Source organism: Lagenorhynchus albirostris, chromosome 1 (assembly GCF_949774975.1).
Source record: "Lagenorhynchus albirostris chromosome 1, mLagAlb1.1, whole genome shotgun sequence".
NCBI lineage: Eukaryota > Metazoa > Chordata > Mammalia > Artiodactyla > Delphinidae > Lagenorhynchus > Lagenorhynchus albirostris.
This window is the reverse complement of record NC_083095.1, coordinates 162,692,244-162,712,670: the sequence shown is the minus strand read 5'-3', so window position 1 is coordinate 162,712,670 and position 20,427 is coordinate 162,692,244. Positions and strand designations below refer to the sequence as shown.

Genomic DNA, 20,427 nt, shown 5'->3' with positions numbered 1-20,427 from the left:
TACAGCTTAGATACTGCCTAGGAAAAGCAGATTTGCAGAACAGGATGGGATTAGTAGAGCTCTTCCATATGAGAGAAAATAATTTGCTATTTGAGCCCATGATTCTTCTACTGCCTCCACCACTAGCTACTGAAGACAGCAGCCTAAACACTAATATCTGGGTTTGGTATGCATTTCTATCCCAAACTTCAAGCCAGAAGTACTACCCACTAATTAATCTGCCCTTTAAACAAACACCTAACAATTATAGGGAACATTCAGCTGAAAACAATGAATGAAAAACTTTGCACAGATATTACCTAGCATATAAACACTAGAATACGAGCAGAGAGCTACTTTAGTCATCTCACGATTCCCCTTCACCAAATTCACAAACACTGAACTCGCAGCTGAGACCCTGGCCTGTAAAGGTAGCTAAAGCAGCAGCTGGGGACAAGTAACATTTTAAAGTTTCCATCTTTCCAAAAACTTCCCAGACCACAGGTAAAAAAAAGTTTTCTGGTGTGTATGTGAGTCTGCATTCTCACTGAAATATTCCTTTGACAACATCTCAGAATATGCTCTTCACTTCCTTATGCTTTAAATCCTTTGGGAATAAGATACAGAAATAAAGGTACATATCCCTTTACATCTGCTACCGTGGATTATACACTAAGATTCTAAGTGTTGCCCAGAATGAAACGCCAGCTCCTTAGTCCTGGTGCAGGGCTCTTTTATGCCCTGGGAGCTTATCCCAGATTTTACCACATACTGCTAAAACCCTTATTAATTCTGCCTGGAAATCTAAAAGACAGAATTATGGAAATTTTAGCTAAGAGAAAAAAGGTGAGATTTAATAAGCCCCATTCTACTTTCACAGGTCTTACAAAACCATAATTTCAAATATGCCTAGTCTCAGAAGGGAAATGTTGCTGAAATTTAACTGTCCTGAAAGAGGACAGTCTTTTGTGTAGAGGTTTGGGAGGGTCACCCCCACAGTGGGAGGAGCCTGACTTCTCCAGACCTCTGGCTCTCTCAGAATCAGCTAACTGCTCTGACACACATTATGGAATGATAGACACAGCACATTCCTCCTGACATCAACACTGCTGTGCTAATGCTCAGAAGACCCACACTGACTTCCACAGCAACCAGAGATGCCCTCCAATGCAGTTAAGGCTCACTTTGCCTATGAATGTGACCAGCCCATAGACCACTGCATTTCTATACAATGCACACCACCAATAACCCCTTGACCCCTCTGACATACGGGAATACACATAATACCATAGGTTCAACTATGGCACCAGAAAGACGTAGGTTCACACACTGGTTTTATCACTTGATAGCCTCCTGACTTGATTTCTAAGCCTGTTTCATCATCTGCAAAATAGGGAGAAAATCTAAAAGGGATGTTTTAAGACAAAGACCCCAAACTAGCCCTCAGGTTGAATCCAATCTTCAGAGACTTTGAACCATCCAGTGTTCTCAATTTTTTAATTGCTACATGTAAAAAACAGAGATTGGCAGCTTAACTAGGAAAAAAGTCAAAGATCCATGAACTCTGGGCCCACACTTCTGCATGGCCAAGAACCAGGCTACTGGCTCTCCTTTAAGCAAATTCTGTAGTTCAGTAGGCACTACTCTACTTTCTTTCCATTTACTCATTTCTGTTACCTCAGGCCCCTGTAGGGATTTGGGTTTGTAACCCATTTTAAGGATTAAAAACAAAATAAGTTGCTTGGTCACCCCTGAAAAAACTTACAAAGACAGCTATTATCATTAACCTCTTAACAAGTTGGGTGTTGAGCATGGAGCCGCACTACTTTTATCACCTTCCTCCACTTACTGACTCACAGACACTGGTATTGGGACCGCAGGAAAGAAAGACAAGACCACAGAAACATTCCTGCACCAAGTGCCTAAGGCTCAATCCAAACTGCTCATGTTTCCATGGTCACTCGACACACGCATTCGCTCTCCAACCTCCTGCCGGCTGTACAGGCCGGCACAGTTCCCCTTCCCCACAGGGGAGCCTGGGCCAGCGGGATGTTTATAAGACAACCCTCCGGAGGCGGGATGGCAAGTATTTCTATACTATAAAGACTGACTTTATAGGGTAGTCAACTTCCTAATCCTAGTTCTATAAACCGAGCACGTACTGCCAAACCACTCCTCAAGTTTAAATTACATCGCTGTGGCAAAAGCCAAACTGCAGCAACGGGAATACAGTGCAGCTCAAAGCGAGCTCAACGAGGACGCTCCAAGACCCGCGGTCAGCCCTGAACTCTACTCTCCTGAGGAGCTCCGACAGCCCTGAGCTCCACGGAGCTCCAGAAGCAGAACTTCCTTCCACTTCCCTTCTACCTACGACAAAAACCAATCAACCAACCAGGAAAACCACCACCAGCCTGAAGTTTCCAAGGTTTCCTTCCGCCTGTTGCGATTTATTTTTGTTTTTAACCCAGCCTGTGTCCCTAAGCTCAAACAGAACCTGAGCCGAAGGGTGCAAACTATTCTCAGGAGACAGACACTTCCAGCTGGCACATGTCAGCACCGTCACCTGAGGGGCAGACCAGAGGCAGGCGGTACACCTGTGGATACCAGCGAACCCCCCTCGCCCCTCGCCCAGCAGTTTACTCAGGTGCCAGCGAGAGAGCAAGGCAGCAGATCGGTAGCCAGGGAGACCGGAGGCAGCTGCCAACGAAATGCAGCGCTAAGCAGAGCCGGGCTTGCGGGGTGGGGTGGGGGAGGGGTTCACAGCCGGCACCCCCGGCTCTGAGCGCTGTCGTGGAGTCTCCGTGCTTCCCACTTGCTTCGCGAGCGCAATCATAGCGCAGGACCGCTTGCACCGTGCGAAATGCCACCAAAAAATAACCCGTGCACGCGAGGACGTGCTCCAGAGCGCAAGTATCCGCTCGGGCTTTCTCAGTCCTGTGGGCGGCGCTGGGCCACTTACAAGGACCCTGGCCTGCCCGGGTCCTCTGGGAATGACGCAAGAAAGTCAGGGTCGACTTGACTGCAGACAACACTCACGCGAAGAAAAAACCGGGGAATGACGCCAAGTGGGACAACCAAAGGTGAGTAACCTTTTCCTGGTCTGAGTACCCCCCCTCCCCGCCCCGGGGGCTCAGTGCAGGCACAGGCCTTTCTAACCTGCGTGCTGACCAAGCGAAGCAACCAGGCTGTGCCCCCAGCCACTGCTCCGCCAAACCCGAAACCAGCGCTGGGCCCGCGCCAACACCCACCCGAGTCTGGGAACCTGGTCTGATCTTGGGCTGAGAGAATGACAAAGCCAAGGCCACACGCACGCTTCTCCGCGGTCAGAGAACTCGGGGTGGGGAAAACCGAAGCTGGCGCGGCTTAGGTCAGCTCCACGCCTGGGGCACCTCCGCGGCCTGCAGGACCCCCGCCCATGCCCCCAGGACCTACCTCTGTGCCGCGGGGCTCCCCAGCGCAAAGCCGCTTTGCACGTGCCGGCCACCCTCCAGCGCCCGACCCTACCTAGCCAACCCCGCCCCAGAACTCCAGCTCCTGCGCCTAACGAACGTGTGAAGCCACGTGACCTCACGGGCCAAAGAAGCGCGCGCGGACGGCACGAGGGGCCTAATCCCTCCGCCTTAAAGGAGACGCGCCCACTGCCGTCGTGGCGCTCTCCCTTGACCCGAGGCCCAGCGCAAAGGTCTTCGCCGCCAGCAGCCCCGCCCCGCCCCGGCCGCCCTTCCCCGCTGCCCACTGGGTACGAACGAGATTCGCGGGGGTCGCTGCCAGGCGCGTGAGCTCCCAGGAGCGCCTGTGGCTTAGACTCTCACGTGCGACGGCTGCGGGAAAAGGAAATGTTCCGGGCGCGGGGGCGCCCTTCCGTCCGGTCTGCTCCCGTCTGGACAGACACTCGAGGCCAACGGGCGTCTGTAACGCAGCTCGGAGGCCCCACCGGCCGCCCCCGGAGGGCCGCGGCGCCTTTAAGCCCAAAGGCCCTGAGTCACGAGGAGGCTCCCTACCCCCCCCTTCGCCACACACCCCTCCACGAGGCCCCACGCTCGCGGGCACGTGACCCGCGCCCCGCCCGGGACTTGCGCGCACGGGTGGGGGCGGGAAAGGAGGGTACCGCGGACCGGCCGAGGTTGCGCGCGGACCGGCCGAGGTTGCGCGCGGACCGGCCGAGGTTGCGCGCGGACCGGCCGAGGTTGCGCGCGGACCGTTAGCTGCCGCGACACGGACCGCGGCCCCGCCCAGCCCCGCCCGGGCTGGCGGTGAGCAGCTCTTACCAGCGGGAACGCCATGGGGCTGGCGTGGCCCAGCGGGACGGACGGACCGGCCGGCAGGCGTCTGGCCGGCGCGGCGAGGGACGTACAGACACGTGGGCACTATTTTTGCAGCGAGCCACGCACAGCCGTGCACCCGGGGCCGCTTATAAAGCCCCGCGGAGCCGCCCCTTCCCCCCCGCCGGCCGTATGCGGAGCACCTGTGTCGGCCCCGCCCGGGGCCCCGCCCCTTCCACCAGGCCGGGCGGAGGGCTCCACCGCCCACCCGGAGCCGGGCTCCCGAACGGAGGCGGGCTCGGCGGCTGCAGCCGTTGCGGGCCACGGCTTACACAGGCACACACACGCACACACACACGAGAGCCAGGGGCCCAAGTGGGGCATGCCACTCACCTAGTGACCCTGGTCAAGTCATTTACCTCTTTGGGGCCTCAGTTTAACCCTTATGAAATAGGACGCGATTCACAAGCTTCTGCGACGGGGCGGCCATGTGCTTTGTCAGTAAAGCCGTCTTTACAGCGTCCACGCTCCTTTTATTCCAAGGACCCCTCCAGGGCAAGAGCCCACCCTACGCGCCCATGTCCGAGCCTTCACTCCCAGGCTCCAGCAGGCACACTCACTCTAGATTGGCTGCTCCGTGTGCTGGAACGGGGGTGGGGTGGGGAGTTGGGTGCGCGGGCGTCTGGGGATTCCGGAAAGTTCCAAAGACACCAGGGGTCCTCTCTGCACCACAGTTACCTGACGAAACCGCTTCCGACGCTCTTTCCAGGCTGCAATAGGAAACTTCTCGGAGAGGGGACAAGAGACAGCGGGGGTCACAGGGCGAGAGAGACCACCGTGGGTTGGGCTGTTGTCAGGAAAGGCGTCCTGGGGTAGCCGGGGCGGGAGCGGACCGGAAGCCCCAGTCAGGCACAGAGGCGGAGGTGGCGTTCCAGGCAGGGAGATCAAGCAAAGACTGAGAAGGAGGACTGAACAGAGTGGCTCAATCTGCCCAGGATGGAGGATAATGCGTGTCGATACCGCAGGAGGGAAGCTTGGGCCCACTTTGTGAAAGGCCTTTATTTTGCAGACAGCAGGGAACTATTAAGAATTGTAAACAGGGGAATGGCAGTATCAGGTCTCAAAATTTTGAGATGTTACTAGAGACTTAGTAGAGGTTTGACAGAAAAAAAGGGGGAAACAAGGGATTGGGGTGGGGAGGAAAGGAATCAGCGTTTGTTGAGCATTACCAAGGGTTGTACATGTGTTACCTCATCAACATAATACTATTTTATAAAGCACTTACTATGCTTAAGGTTCTTCCTGGAAGTTGAGAGGACAAGTGTGCTGCCTTCCCGGCAGGCTGGTGAGGCTGGCCTGGATCTAATGGCTAAGGGGAGGGAGTGCAGAGGCAATGGAAGGAGAGGAAGGCAAGGTCTAGCCTACGATTGCAGGAGTTATTACAGTAATGGGAGAAGGTGAGGGTAAGAACAGATGCTGGAGGGCTTCCCTGGTGGCACAGTGGTTGAGAGTCCGCCTGCCGATTCAAGGGACACGGGTTCGTGCCCCGGTCCGGGAAGATCCCACATGCCGCGGAGCGGCTAGGCCCGTGAGCCATGGCCGCTGAGCCTGCGCGTCCAGAGCCTGTGCTCCGCAATGGGAGAGGCCACAACAGTGAGAGGCCTGCGTACAGCAAAAAAAAAAAAAAAAAAAAAAAAAAACAGATGCTGGAGGAGAAGTCCACAGAAGGACCCAGTGTTAGCAATGAGAGTTGGCCAATCTCCATCCATAGAATATCCCCGTTCAGGAGCTTCCTTGGGTTGCTGAGGTCATGGGCAGAGAGGTGATGGCTGCAGGGGCAGAGCAAGACGGGGCCCCGGCACCCCTTACCCACTTGCCCTCCCTCCTCAAGATGGCCCATTTCAGCTGCCCAGGAAACCACACCTTCTGGTTTAGCTTCCCTGGAACCCTCCCACTCCAGGCCCTACCTGGGGCTCTTCCTTCTCTAGGAGCAACCCGCCCACAAGTCTCACCCTGGCCCACAAACAGCATAGGACAACTCATCAGAGGTAGTGTATCTTGCTTGTCCTCTCAGGGGGTGCCACACCCAAATACCTACAGCCCAGGAGCCAAGTGAGGGTGGATGACAGCACCAAGAAGGCCCAAGGCACATCTAAAAGGGCAGTTATCTGTTGGATACCGTGCAGGAATGATGTCCCAGCCCAGCCAGATCTTTCAAGACAAGCTGGAAATGCAGTTTCGTTTTGTTTTTTAATGTGAAATCTTCCTAATTTTAAATTTGGTCACTAATTCAAATTAAAAGAGTCAAGCCCAGCATGTCCAGGGGCCTCATGCAGCTCATCCTTTCCATCCCTTTCTGTTCCCTGACCCAAAGCTGAGGAAGATAAGAATCCGAAACCTGGAACAGTGCCCAAGGGAACAGTATCTGGGAGCTCTTTCATATTTTAAAACTCCCAGCCAGAAGAAAATGATCTTTCAGGTGACGTGGAACAGAAATTTCTGCTGCATAAAATCCCTCTTCCTAAACTTTCTGTTGCAGGTAATAGTAATAGCTGATCTTCACTGAGCACTTACTATGTGCTTGGCACAGTTCTAAGTGTTTTACCTGTTAACCCATTTGCAGACAAGGAAACTAAAGCTCAGAGAAGTTAAGTAACTAGCTCAAGAATTCCCAGCTAGAAGTGGAAGAGTGAGGACTCAAACCCAGGCAGTCTTCTGGCTTCAGTGCCTGAAGCCTTAACCAGTTAAGTACAAAATGTCCAGCACCCTGAGGTGTGCACTTCTTTCTGACTGACCCCAGCCCTCACCAGACAGTGAAGGAAGGGGTGGCTGAGTGCACATATAGTCATGTGTTTGGTCAGTCCTGTCTCCCTGCCCTGACTTGGCCAGGCTTGCAGGTTATACAGGAAGAACAGTACCCCTGACTAGAAGATGTCCATGATCCACAGGGAGGGGTGTGGAAAGGGGCAGAGGTGGAGGCATTAAATGACTTGGTCAGGTCCCCACAGCTGGTCACTGGCAGAAGTAGCAGGAACAAACAGGCAGCATTATCCATTCTCCCAGTCAACAAATACCCTTTGAGCCCAGCTATGCCTGGCACCATCTCTGCAGTCAGGCCCCAGATTTACAATACAGGTTTTAAGTGTAACTGTAATTGGCTGGACTAAGTTTTAAATGCATGTACTAGGGGGGACCCTGGATTCTTTTATATTCTCAGGTGTTCAGTGCCTCCACAGCAGGCAGAGAGCTAAAAGAAGAAAAGACACTGCAGGGAGAAAATAATTTTCCTGGTTGGAAAAGATCAGAAGGGAGATTCATTTAGGAACTCAAGACCACAAGGTAAAGTGAGCACATAGTGTCTACTTGGCTTTGCCAAGCTCTGTGCAGAAGAAACCATGTTGTTCTTCTTCCTGCTCATTTAAGTGGGATAAAAGAAAGTAGATCAGCGCCACCTTTCATCATACACAAATGTAAATTTTAAGTGGGTTAAAAATACAAATGTATACAGCATTACTTGGAAATTTTTTTAGAAAACAGTATTAGGAGAATATTTTTATTACCTCATAGTGCAGGCAAATTCTGTAAATATGGAACAACAAGCACAGAGTATAAAGGAAAATTGATAAATTTGATCACATTGGAATTTAAACCTTTGGTTTATCAAAAGATGTTTAAAACTTGAAAAGACAAGTCATACACTGGTAGAAGGTATATTTGCAATACATGATCTACAAAGGACTCATTTCCAAAATATATAAGAACTTTACAATGAGGCGAATAGAAAAATGGGCAAAAGATGGGAATGGCTCACCAATAACCAGGGAAACATAGTAGGATACCATTTCACACCTCCTAGATAGGCAAAATGAAAAGTCTCACTATCCTAGTAGCAGGCTCACTGCCAGTGAGGGTGTAAACTGGTTCAGCCACTTTGGTTGTGGCTTTTGTTTTCTACATTTTTTAAATTGAGGGTAACAACCCACATACAGAGAGCACACAGAGTGCACAATCTTAGGTATACAGCTTGATGTATTTTACCTACATACATACCCAGGTAACCACCACCCACGTCAAGGCATGGAATCCTTCCAGAAGCCCAAAGGGTTCCATCATACCTCTTCCCACTTCATCCACCTCTCCTTGAGACAACTAATATTCTAACTGCTTTCCTCACAGACTCATTCTGCCTGTTTTAGGACTTCATATAAACTTTTGGGTTCTTTCATTCAACATAGCATCTGTGAGATTCATCCATGTTGCTGCAGGTAGCAGTAGTTAAGTCCTTTTTATTGCTAAGTAGTATTCCATTGTATGGATATACCATATTTGTTTCCCCATTCTCCTAGTGATTGGCAATGTGAATTGGACTATTATAAATGAAGGTGCTGTGAACATTCTTGACTTGAAGTACAGCTACTCTGGTGAGCAATTTGGCAATGTTGTTAGGTTGCAGGTATGTATACTCTATGACCCTGGAATGCCACTCCCAGGGAAATGTGTTAGAGAAACTTTCGCACGTGTTAAAAGAGGCAGGAGTTTAAAATGCCGATAGGTGTGTTATTCAAAATTGCAAAAATAAAAAAATAATTTTTTTAATTGCAAAAATAAAATATTGTGTTGGCCAAAAGGTCCTTTCGGGTTTTTCCATAATATCTTGTGGAAAAACCTGAACGAATTTTTTGGCCAACCCAATAAAATACCTTAAATGCCTACCGACAGGAGAGTGGATTGATAAATTGTGGTCTAGTCATACAATGGAATATACTGTATATAAGTAAAAGTAAATGAAATAAAGCTAATCATATCAACATGGATGACTCATAAACAACATTGAGAGAAAGAAGTAGGATATCAGAGAACACATACTCTACAATGCCATTTATATAAAATTTTAAAACATGCAGTACATTACTACCACAAAGGACAATATATTGTTTAGGAACACATCTGTATGTAGTAAAAGTACCAAAAAATGCATGGCCTTGATAAACATAAAATTCAGAATAGTGATTTACTTCACGTTGGGAGGGAAGAGCTTGTGAAACTAGGGATACAGGGGGTGTCTGCTGAATTGATGAGTGCTTTAGTTCTTAAAATGGGTGATCAGTACACAAGAGGTTGTTATTTTATTCTTTAAACGTGAAATATATCATAATTGTTTAAAGAGATACAGGGATGGAGACAAGGGCAGTGGTGTGCTGATAAATGTTTGACAATTGGCTGCAAGAGAGGAGTCATTTACAGTAGTCACCTATTTCTGTGGCATAAATACTTCTGCCGTGGCTGATTTCACACCATCAGTATGATACCAGTCGACGCTCACGAGCCAGCATGAGCCAGCTCCAGCACGCCACTGACACTGAATGTGGGAGCAAACTGCTCTGAAGGCCAGAGCTGGGGGCCCAGGCTTCCTCTGAGGACTTTTTCAATACCCTAGGACATGGGTCGAGGGCTGGATTGTATTAACTTATGCTGTTAAGTTACCCCAAAACTAAGCAGGCTAAAACAACAAATATTTATTCTCTCACACAATTTCTGAGAGTCAGGACTCCAAGACTGACTTAGCTGGGCAGTTCTGGCTCAGGCTGTCTCCTGAGGTTGCAGTCAAGCTCTCAGCCAGAACCGCAGTCATCTGAAGCTTTGCCTGGACCTGGATCTGCCTCCTGGCTCCACCTCGAGCTCACTCAGTTCCTTGTCACACCGACCTCTCCAGAGGGCTGCTGGCTTTCTCCAGAGCAAATGACCAGAGAGACAGAGACTGAGATGGAGGTGCATTGACTTTCATAAGGTAATCTCAGAAATGACATACTCTCCTGTCTACAGTATCCTATTGTTTACACACACCAGCCCTGATAAGATGTAGGAGGGGATGACACCAGGGTGCGAATGCCAGGAAGCAGTGATCGTTGGAGGTCGGCTACCTCACTGATCGCAGTTGAAGGTGAGTGCCCGTTGTCCTGAAACGCTTGTAAAGGGGTTACAGGATGCCTAGGGTCTCAGCGCAAGGAGGGACGTGGGAGCCTGAGTGTCCCTCCCCTTTGTTTTGCAGCTGAGGAAGCTGAAGTTTAGGGATTTACTGGAGAGTATGCAGCCACTCTTGTCAGGAGCCCAGGGTCTCAGTCTTGCCTTGGTCCGAGTGAGAAGGACCATGCCTCACCCTCACCCAGCCTCACCCTCTCCCAGCCTCCTGCCTTTCCTCTGCAAGTGCAGATGCTGGGGTCTGGCACATCAAGACTTCGATCAAGGTCACCTTGCCCAAGCCCTCAAGAGTTCTTTCTTCCCCAGAGCTGTTTCCTCACATTTTTCCTTCAGTCAAAACAAGAAAACAACCCCACTTATTTCCACACACCCTGCCCCTGCCACAGGGGTCGTTGGTAACACATCCCCAGTAGCCCCAGAGAGCAGCATACGCCACCGTGTTGGCATTGCCAGACACAAGTCTGTGTTGGCCTTCTGGGATGACATTGCCATTTGCAGACTGCTGTGGAACCATTTCAGAGCTCTGTGATCGATCTTTGAGTGAAATACAACACGGCCCCAGACGGGAAGGGGTTACGAGGGAGGGAGGTGTGCTATTGCTCTCTGTTTCTTGACCTGGATGCTGTTGTTGTTCAGGCTATGAAAACTCATCAGATTGCACGCTTGTGATTTGCACAATTTACTGTATGAATAGTACACTTGAAAGTTTTTTTAAAAAAACAGTCCCAAAGACAGGGACATACGTGTCTGGGAAGATCCCAGACAGAAGAATTTTTCTGAGCTGTTGGCAACCTTTATTCTCCAGGCACCATTGGGAAGCTCCGCTCAGGTGGACTCATGGGTGGAAGATCTGAAAAGGGGCTAAAGTTAGAGGGTCCTTGGCAGCAAGATAAGAAGTAACGTTCGGGGTGAAAGTGGCATTCAGATAAGAAGTAATCCCCAGCATTGCTTACCTTTCTCAGCACTATCCCAAGCCTCAGTGACCCCAAAGCATCCTCAGCTGTAATGGGGCAATCAGGGTGGGGGTGGGTCAGGATCATGGTCAGGATCAAACAGGGCAGCCCTAAGTGCTTTTCCTTAGTGGACAGGTCAGTGGGATGGGGGAGAGACAGTGGGGTAGGAGACGACGGGATCAGGCAGCACCATCAAGCAGAAGACCCAAGAAGGTGCTCACTGCTTTTCCTTTGGATGTGCCCCACTTTACCCCCTGTTCTCCAAACCCCATCCTGGGCTTCATCCTTTTAGGCGCTGGTTCACCATCTTTCTCTTGACCCTGGGAGACAACAGTGATCAGGCCATCATAGAAGGAAGACCCAGCTCACCTCCTTGAGGACCCAGGTCCATGCACACCCTCCCTCAGCCGCTCTCCTGCCCCACCCCTGAGCTGGGGCTTTCCCAATCCAGCAGGCTCTGCAGCCAGTTGCAGGCTGGTGGAATGAGACGGGACCTACTGGGCTGAGCAGTCCCTCCACGGTTCACACCCCAGTCCTGGTTGGTCATCAGCCCATAGCTTCTTTGCCACCACAGTGCCCAGCACTTGTTGGCTGTTCAAATGCTTGATGAGGAAGGAGGGGCCTAAGGCAGGCCTTTCCCCACCCCTACCCCCAGCATGTGGAGCCATGGTAGGAATTAGAGTGACCAAGAGGGACGTGAATGTGCTGGGGAGGCAGGGAAGAAATTGGTGGTGAGGATCCTGGCTGTCCAGGAGCCAGGCCTCGGTGGAGGGGGTCAGGGGGAGGGTCCAGCACTTTCCTATTTTTCCTTCTTTGCCCAGTAAGGCTGGGGAAAATCCTGTCACAGCGAGTTACATACCCAACACCCACCCCTTTGATCTGCAGGCTATGCTGAGAGGTGACCTTCAAGATGCCCAGCAGAAGGTACTGAACTAGCCCAGGGGCTTGCCCTGGGGCTGACAGGCTGGGGGGTTCAGGCACGGGCACAGCTAATGCCCCCCGCTCGGGGTCCTTGTAGTGGCTTCCTTAGTATCCCTAGATGGATCTGTTCCCCAGTCATTGCAGCCAGCTAGCTACAGCAACCTGGCCAAAAACTGAAGCCATTCCTTTTAGCCACTTGCCGGAGCACCACCTGGAAGCCATCCTGGACTGGGCTCCTGTTCTCAGCCCCTCACTGTGTTCATTGTCCTCTGACCTGTCAAGGCCTGTGGTCAAGCTCAGACCACACTTGGACCTCCTGAGTCCTCACTAATGCTCTACCTGACCCTCGCCGGGGGCACATTCTGCCTCAGTGCCAGTCCCCGTGCTTCTGTCTATACCTGGCCCTCTCCCCTGAACCCTCCCTGTGCACCAGCAGAGCCCTAAGAGCCCTTCCTAGTCTGCTCTGAGGTCCTGGGCCCCACATGAATCCCACAGCTCCATGGTTGCCCCTCAGTGCTTCTCATGGGACACATTAAGATCCAGGAGGCCTGTGACCACAGTGGCAGAGACTTGGATCAGTGAGAAAACACAGGCTATGATATGCGTTGGAAAGAATGTTCTGGAGAGAAGTGAGGTCCCCCTCAGGTCCTGTATGTCTGATCTGTTTCCACCAGTGTGTCCCGGGCAGGCCCTGTCTTATCCCTGCAGAGACTCACTTGGGGATGCCGACGTGGCAGGGCTGTGGAAGGTTCGGCCATGGACCTAGAGTCCAGGAAGATATGGGCTGGGCTGGGCTGAGGTGGGGGCAGCTACTCTCCCTTCCCCTCTGACTGAGGTTTTCTCCCCACAGACCATTCCCTAGAAGACAATGGGGTCCCTTCCCCGTCCTGGGTTGAAGATTGCTACTTCTGCCTGTTTCCGCAGTCCCAGCCTTCCCAGCTGGGCTCCTTCTCCCAACCAGCTGCTGACTCGGACTCTCCCTGCTTACACCTCGCTCTCCTGCCTCCTGCCTCTCCCCTGAGACAATCTCACGCACGAGAATCATCTTCTTAAGAAGGGTTGTTATTGCTAACCCCACGGCCTGGGACACGTTCCAGAGAAACCAACACAGGGCTGTGACTAAGGTTCCCGTGCTCTGGACTCTCACCCAGGGTTGGAGATCCTGGTACCCTTTCCAAGAGGTTCTGGGAATCTGGGCCGTAAGCTCCTTGAGGGATGTTAGAGTTCATGCCGTATATACTTCTGGTTCCTACAGAATCCACTCTGGGGCCTTTGCTGCAAAGTCCAAGTTGGTAAGGAATTCTCTGATGATGGATTTCCCTCGTGGCGCAGTGGTTAAGAATTTGCCTGCTAAAGCAGGGGACACAGGTTCGAGCCCTGGTCCAGGAAGTTCCCACATGCCGCGGAGCAACTAAGCCCGTGCGCCACAACTACTGAGCCCGCGCTCTAGAGCCCGTGAGCCACAACTGATTAGCCCGCACTCCACAACTACTGAAGCTCGCACGCCTAGAGCCCGCGCTCCGCAACAAGGGAAGCCACTGCAATGAGAAGCCTGTGCACCACAACCAAGAGTAGTCCCCACTCGCCCCCACTAGAGAAAGCCCGCGCGCAGCAACTAAGACCCAACGCAGCCAAAAATAAATTAATTAATTTAAAAAAAAAAGAATTATCTGATGGTCCTTGTTCTAATTTCTTAGAAAATTGCTCCCACCTTCTTTCTTCTGTTGCGGGCAGTGCTGGTTCAGAGACACAAATGAGAACAAGTCCACCGTTCGAGTGACCCATGACTGGTGGATCAGTCCCATCTCAGAACCTGCAGCAACAAAAACAGTGATCCCAGGGAGACTTTGGGGCCCCAAGGCTCTCAGTGAAGCAGTGGCCCCAGCTGCTGTCTGGTGCCACGGAGCCCAGCAAGTCCCCGGAGTCGGAGAAAGGGCTGTCCCCTGGCACTGCCTTTGTTCTCCTTCCCTGAGAAGAGGGCCACACCTGCTTCACCCCATCTTTCTCTAAACAGACTTGCTCAGTGACAGGGCTGTGGGGAGGTGTGGTCAAGGAACTAGAGTCTTGGTTACAGAGGATCAGGGCTGAGGCACCACGTCTCAGACTATCACTGGAGTGTGCATCCTGTAACACAGTCAATCAAGGTGTCCTGGGACAAAGGCATCCCAAGGTCAAAACCAAGTAAGGGTAACACTGTGAGCTGTAGCCCTTCTTAGAAGGAGTGGTGGGGTGGGGGGCGGGGCTCACAATGCATATTAGCATAATAAAGGCTCTGAGAAGGCCTGTGGGAAATAAACTTCCTGTATGCCAATCCACGGTTCCTGAATGTACATGATTACAAACTTTTCTTTTTTCTTTTGGCACAACACATGCTCATGGAACACCTTTTACACCTTTAGGAACCACTGCTGCTCAGCCTCTTTCCTCACCGGGAAAGGTATCAGGGAGGGGCCCTGACCCTCACTGCCACCCCTAGAAGGCTTGTCCCAGGTGTGGAGGCTCCACATCCTCACCACTCAAGTGTGTCCATGGAGCAACAGCGTCGGTCGCTGACATCTTGTTAGAAATGCAGACTCTCAGGCCCCACCTCAGACCTACCCATCTGAATCTGCATGATAACACCCCCCCAGGTGATCTGATGGACGGCAGTTTGAGAAGCACAGGTCCACATCTCCTGTTCTTCCTTCTTCAAGATGGCCAGGTGGGTCATCTCCCCAGCTAGGTGGGGCCCTAGGCCCCATATCTAGATGTAGTTGACATATTTTGAACCTTGCAGCTACGTTTGAGAATTCCCCACATTATGAGTTCTCCTTCCCAAGGGCCCATGAGGGGAACCAAAAGGGACTGCCAGATGTCGCAGAGGCATCTTTGCAGAGGCTCCTAAAAAAGGACCAGGGAGTTCTTCCAGCCTGACCTCCCCATCCCCGATCGGATGTCTCTTACACAGAGATGCCTGGAGACTCGAAGATGGTCATCTTGGGGGTCCAACCAGAGGCACCTCTTAGAGTCAGTCACAGCCTCCCCTAGAAGGTCAGTGGTGATCATTCACAAGGGTCAGACAGTCACTCTTAGGAGCTCTCCCCCCGCCCCCGCCAACCCCCTTAGGCAGAACCCACGAGCAAGGACAGGCGAGCCAGCATCTAGGGGGAAGACATTTTATTGAGATTTTGCCACATAAATAGCTACACAAAGCTGAATGGAGCCCTGCCATCTCCCTCTGCACAGGTCACTAAGGAACCCATGGGGAGGAGAATTGGGAGGGAGCCTGGTCATGACCAGAGAGAGAGAGGACCCCCGGATGCTATCTGGAATGAGGGGTCTGATATGAGAGAGAGGAAGAGAGAGAGAGAGAGGCTAACAGTGTAGATGTCACGAGGGAGGGACAAGGGACGGTCAAAGAGGTCACAGCACTTAGGATCACTGGGTCAGAGCCTGTACCACGTCCTTCACCAGCATGGTGCCGATCACCATCTTCTCACTGTTGACTGTCAGCTGGGCAGCTCCAGTGGGCTGGGCATCCAGGGTCAACAGGACCAGGCTCCCGCTGGTCAGCGTCCTCCCTGCAAACCTGAGGTGGGGGTAGAGGAATGAGTTCAACCCTGAGGCACGGGGCCCCTCCTTCAAACCAGGACCGAGAGCCCATCTCGTCCCCCTGCTGGTGGTCAGTACCTATACTCATCAGATGTCCCACAAGGGACACGACCCAGGTTGGCAGTGGCAGTCACTTTCTGCACCACAACGTGGTCACTCCGACAGGTGTCTGGCAGCGTGAGCTTCTCTGTGATCTCATTCATGCCCGACAGCTTTCCTGGGGACAGAGGTTATGATGAGGGCAAAGGCCACGGGGGGTACCGCTGGGTCTGCCCACTGAGCACCCTCACCAGGTTCTACTCAGGCGGGGCAGGTCTGAATCTCCCTCACCAGTCTTGAGGAGGGGCTACTTCCCTCTCGGACCTGGCCCTCCCTCAGAGAGCCTTGGTCAACCTCCCACCCCACCCAGGGCTCTATCCATACTGCTGAGCAGAAACTGACTGGGTGCTTCCCCACTGTCAGACACCTGGGCCACCAGCCCCTTGGGAGTGGCCAGTGGACTTGGTGGCCAGTCAGTACTTAGAGGTTTTCTCCACCTTTTCGTCTTTCCTGGTTGGCCCTCCAACCCAAGTGCAACTCTCTCCCAGCTCCTGGAGGCCAAGTCCTCACAAAGAGATCACTGGTGGTCCTCACCCCACAGGCCAGAGTCCGGTTGTCACATGCAGCCCTCACAGGTGGACCCCTAATTTCACATGTGGCAACAGCTCCAAACCTGTCCAGGACTCGTCGCGTCCCCAGGCACTCACAGCACCCCAAGAAACCCTCACTCTACGGGTCTGACCTCTCCTCTCCACTCACACGCTCTACCCAGCCATGCGAGCTCCTCCGTCTGCCCTCCTGCCCACCTTCTCCTCAGCCTCTCTCTCCTCCTTCTGCTACTTCCGCCATTCTTCTCCTCCTTTTGAGAACGGACATCCCTCTCCTGTCGCTGTCATGCCCTCCGCTCCTAACTAGTGACATTTTCTTGTCCCTGTACCTTTAGTCTCTCCATATCAAGTCTCCTCGATCCTAAGAAGTCCTCTGTAGAAAGAGGATACGTCATCATGCTAGTGCTGTGTCTCGCTCCCCAATGACCGCCAAGGTCCTCCAAAGAGGACTCCATGTCCCCAAGCCCTGGTCTCCTTCAACCCACTGCAATTGGCCTCTGCCCCCCTTTCGCAATGACCCGCTCTCTCTGATGTTGGCAGCAGCTTCCTATCTGCTGGATCTGAAGGTCTTTGGTCATCTTGGCCTGCAGACCATCCAAGGCCCTCTTCAACCTCCTCATCTCTCGTGGATCTCCTCCCACCTCTCACTGTTCCTTCTCTTTTCCCTCCCCTCCTTTTTCTCCCGAAGAAGGCAGGTTTTCCTCAGGGAAGGTCTCTGACCTTCTTATCTTCCCACCCATCTCTCTCCCAGGGTGATCTCACTCATATTCACAGCTTCAGTTATCACCGCTATGCTCCTGACTCCAGCCTAGAAGTGTTTCCTGGGCACAGACCCACATTTTCAGTTGCATATTAAACACCTCTTCCTGAATTTCCCAAATGTATTTCAAAAGCAGCCTCTCCAAAACTGTCCAAGATCGTCCCCCCCCTTTCCCTTGCCCAATCCATTCTTCTTTCTTCCAGGTCAGGGGTTTGGCAAATTACAGCCTGAAGGCCAAATACAATCTACCACCTGCATGGCCCACAATGGTTTGTTTGTTTGTTTGTTTTTAATATTTTTTAAGTGCTGGGGGAAAAAATCAAAGATAGATATTTCATGACACATGAAGATTGTATGAAATTCAAATTTGTGTCCATAAATAGAATTTTATTGGAATGCAGCCACACTCATTCATTTATGTATTATCCGTGGCTGTTCTTGGGTTACAACGGCAAATTGCAGCAGAGATCACATGACCCAGAAAGCCTGAAACATTTGCTTTATGACCCAACATGAGAGAAAAAGTTGGCTAACCCCTGGTCTAGGTGAACGGCACTGCCATTCTCCCTAGTATCTAAGCCAGACATTCTAGAGCCAGCTTATATGTCTCCCTCTCCACTTTCTTAGGGCAAATGCCCATGGCTTCCCTCTCCCCCACCTCAGCCTTTCATTCTTTTTGCTGTGGTTCTAATCCTGGTCACCATCTCTCATTAGATCTACTGTAATAGCCTTATAACTAGGCACAGAATTTAGTCCAAGGTCACATACCAAGCAAGTGGCACGTTCAGAACTTAAAGCCGGGACTCATGAAGCCCCATGTTGCCTCCCACTTACACTGTTCTGCCTCTTTTTCCTGCTGCAGATTCTCTCAATTCCAGTCCTAGCTGTAAGTGTTGCCAGATTTCTCCTTCTGAAGCAGGAGTCCGAACCTGGCCCCGTCTTTGCTCAGAAACTTCAGTGACTCCTCTACTGCTAGGAAAACGAAGTCTACAGTCCTTACCTCTCTAACGACGGAGTTGGACTCAATAACCTCTGTGACCCCTTCCAGCTCTGAAATTTTGGGACCGAAATCCTTTAGCATAGCGTTCAAGGCTTCCAGAAACTAGACCACACATATTTTCAGCTTTGTTTTCACTACTCACCATTGCTAAGGGCTCCTATGCCCTAAAGCAAACTGCTCCCCTCCTTTCTTCCTGTAAATTTTCACTAACACCTACTCATAACGTTTCCCCCAGCTGGAATTCTGGCCTAGAATTTTCTGCCTGGCTGAGTTGGGACCGTCTCCAAAGCCTCACTGAAGTGTCCCAGGCTCCGTGAAGCCTTTGCTGGAGCCACGAGCTGTGAGGCCTGCCTCCATCTGCAGGAGCTGAGGCTCCCTCAGTGTGACTGTATGGTGGAGCTGCATGAGCCCCAGTGGGTGGCCCTGAGCACCCTCCCTGCCCACCTCCAGGGAACACTCACCCTGTTCCTTCTTGAACTCATTTTCGCTCATGAACACAGGGGCCATAAGCTCCCCAACAGGTGGCTGAATGGAGACGTAGAACTGTCGGGTTTGGGTGCTGGGAAGGGTAGGAGGAGACAGAGGGAGAGGGAGTGAGGCCAGCATCTCTCCCCTCACCTCGCACTGTGTCTGAAGGGAGGGCTTGGAGGCAGCAGGAGAGGGAGGTAAGAGACCTGAGGTCTTGGGATGCCTTCCAGACACACCAGATCGTGATGTGGCCCCACCTAACACCACCTCCAGCTCCAGTTTATTTTGACCCCACCTCTCCCTAGCCATCCTCCTACCGCTCCATGAGTTGGAAACATACCACAGCTGGAAGTTGGCCGCCTGGGTCGAGTCACAGAAATTAATGCCCATGACAGCAGTGGCAGATTCTCCGGGTGCCAGGGACTCTGCAGCAGTGTGAGGCAGGGAAAGGGGGAGAGAAAGACAGCATCACCTGATAGGTCTGGAACCCTGACCCCTTCTCCCCTCCACTTGCAGAGCTGACCACTCCTCTATGGACTCCTGGCCCTCTGAGCCCCTGGAGAGACTGTTCCTGAGTTTCTCCTGAAATGTCAACACCCTTCCCCCACTCACCCTCACCCCCTTTAAGTCAGTGCTGAAACAACCAAGGCTCAAGCACCTCTTGCCCTGAGACGCACTTGCTCATTTCCTAGTCTGTCTTGTCCGTGGATCGTGCTAGATGCTATCTCCACACCCCCACAGCCTAGACCCTGGCCTGGCACAGAGGGGGGCTTCAGAAGCCACAGAAAGACCAGCTCCACCCAGAAGCCTCCTTCTCCACCACGTCCAAGGCCCTTCCGCACCGATTTCAGGAAATTCCTGGATGCTGATGCCAGCAGGCAGTTTGGGGGTGCCCACGTGTAGGCCCTTGATGGGGGTATCAGAGCTGTTGGAGAAGTGGATGTGCACAGACACCATGTGGGGGTCCCCAGAGAAAGGTTGGCGGCTGAAGGTGTAGTCCACAACCAGCCCCTCGCCAGCTACACGGTGCAGCAGCTCCTGTCTCCCGACACCCAACACTGGACTCAGCAGCTGGAGGGGAGGAGGAAGAGGGGAAGTACGGAAAGGAACAACAAGGCGAGAGCCCATCCCAGCCTTGTCCCTACTTGTGGTCACAGCAACGGAGGCTCAAAGCCATCCCTCCATCACACCCCCTTCACACAAATCCATACCGTAGGATGCGGCACAGAGATGTGTCCCTGCCCCAGCCCTGTCCCTCCCCATCCCACTCACCGAGGGCACCAGGGGGGAGTCTGTGAGCGTCAGGCCCTCCAGGTCAGCAGCCAGGCTGGTGGACACAACCGTGGGGGGAGACACAGGCTGGACACTGGGAGGGGTGACTGTGGGAGGATATGAGAAACATTATGACAAGGGAGAGGCAAAGTGGAATTGGCTTGGATCGAGCAGGAGCCCAAGGCCCAGGGAGTAGACGGCTCAGCACCACGGACAGTGAGGCACGTGGCAGCCTGGTGGCTCCATGGAGATATCCATCCTTGACCCCAGCCCCACACCTGGAGAGGTTGTCCTGCTGCCCTCTCAGGCCCAAAGATGGATTCTGTCTGCTCCTCCCACCCCAAACCCCCGAGGAACCTAGCCCAGAGCGCCCATGGCCCTTCCTAAGTCATACTCCCCAGGCCGCCTTCCCCCTGTGACTTCTACCACCCAAACTCACAGTCCTCTAGATCAAGCAGGGAGATCTCCTTGGCTGCAGGGGCACTTTTGCTGCTGGGAGGCTGGAAGAGAAAAGCGGGATGTGAGTGTGGAAGGGGAGCACCCTGGCCCGGGCTGGGTTATGGGGAGATGCCTGGGCCTGGCCCAGAGGCTGGGG

At 52.5% G+C, this 20,427-nt stretch overlaps 2 protein-coding genes and 2 long non-coding RNA genes across 7 annotated transcripts in view; 2 read left to right on the top strand and 2 right to left on the bottom strand.

The window, feature by feature from the left end:
* The window catches only part of CPEB1 (cytoplasmic polyadenylation element binding protein 1), a 100,041-nt gene extending 96,246 nt beyond the window's left edge, over nucleotides 1-3,795 (bottom strand). The window contains exon 1 of one of the 4 annotated variants that reach the window (XM_060157784.1): nucleotides 3,727-3,795. The gene's annotated coding sequence lies outside the window, so the exon portion shown is untranslated. Of the gene's footprint in view, nucleotides 1-3,411; nucleotides 3,521-3,726 lie in introns of those variants that run through there. The other 3 variants (XM_060157777.1, XM_060157762.1, XM_060157769.1) reach the window with 3 other exon arrangements.
* Nucleotides 2,938-8,746, top strand: LOC132525257 (uncharacterized). The gene is made up of 3 exons (XR_009542211.1): nucleotides 2,938-3,059; nucleotides 7,459-7,580; nucleotides 8,588-8,746. It is a non-coding gene; the product is annotated as an uncharacterized LOC132525257 (long non-coding RNA).
* Nucleotides 8,747-9,766: 1,020 nt separating this feature from the next.
* LOC132525250 (uncharacterized) lies at nucleotides 9,767-13,750 on the top strand. The gene is made up of 4 exons (XR_009542209.1): nucleotides 9,767-10,182; nucleotides 11,466-11,558; nucleotides 12,059-12,097; nucleotides 12,945-13,750. It is a non-coding gene; the product is annotated as an uncharacterized LOC132525250 (long non-coding RNA).
* A 1,519-nt stretch (nucleotides 13,751-15,269) lies between these two features.
* The window catches only part of AP3B2 (adaptor related protein complex 3 subunit beta 2), a 31,317-nt gene continuing 26,159 nt past the window's right edge, over nucleotides 15,270-20,427 (bottom strand). Inside the window, exons 22-28 of the mRNA XM_060157662.1 lie at nucleotides 20,272-20,332; nucleotides 19,833-19,939; nucleotides 19,403-19,631; nucleotides 18,901-18,985; nucleotides 18,554-18,651; nucleotides 15,764-15,902; nucleotides 15,270-15,662 (exon numbers count right to left, since the gene is read on the bottom strand). Of these exons, the coding sequence (XP_060013645.1) occupies nucleotides 15,512-15,662; nucleotides 15,764-15,902; nucleotides 18,554-18,651; nucleotides 18,901-18,985; nucleotides 19,403-19,631; nucleotides 19,833-19,939; nucleotides 20,272-20,332 (870 nt within the window). The 3' untranslated portion in view covers nucleotides 15,270-15,511. The remainder of the gene's footprint in view (nucleotides 15,663-15,763; nucleotides 15,903-18,553; nucleotides 18,652-18,900; nucleotides 18,986-19,402; nucleotides 19,632-19,832; nucleotides 19,940-20,271; nucleotides 20,333-20,427) is intronic.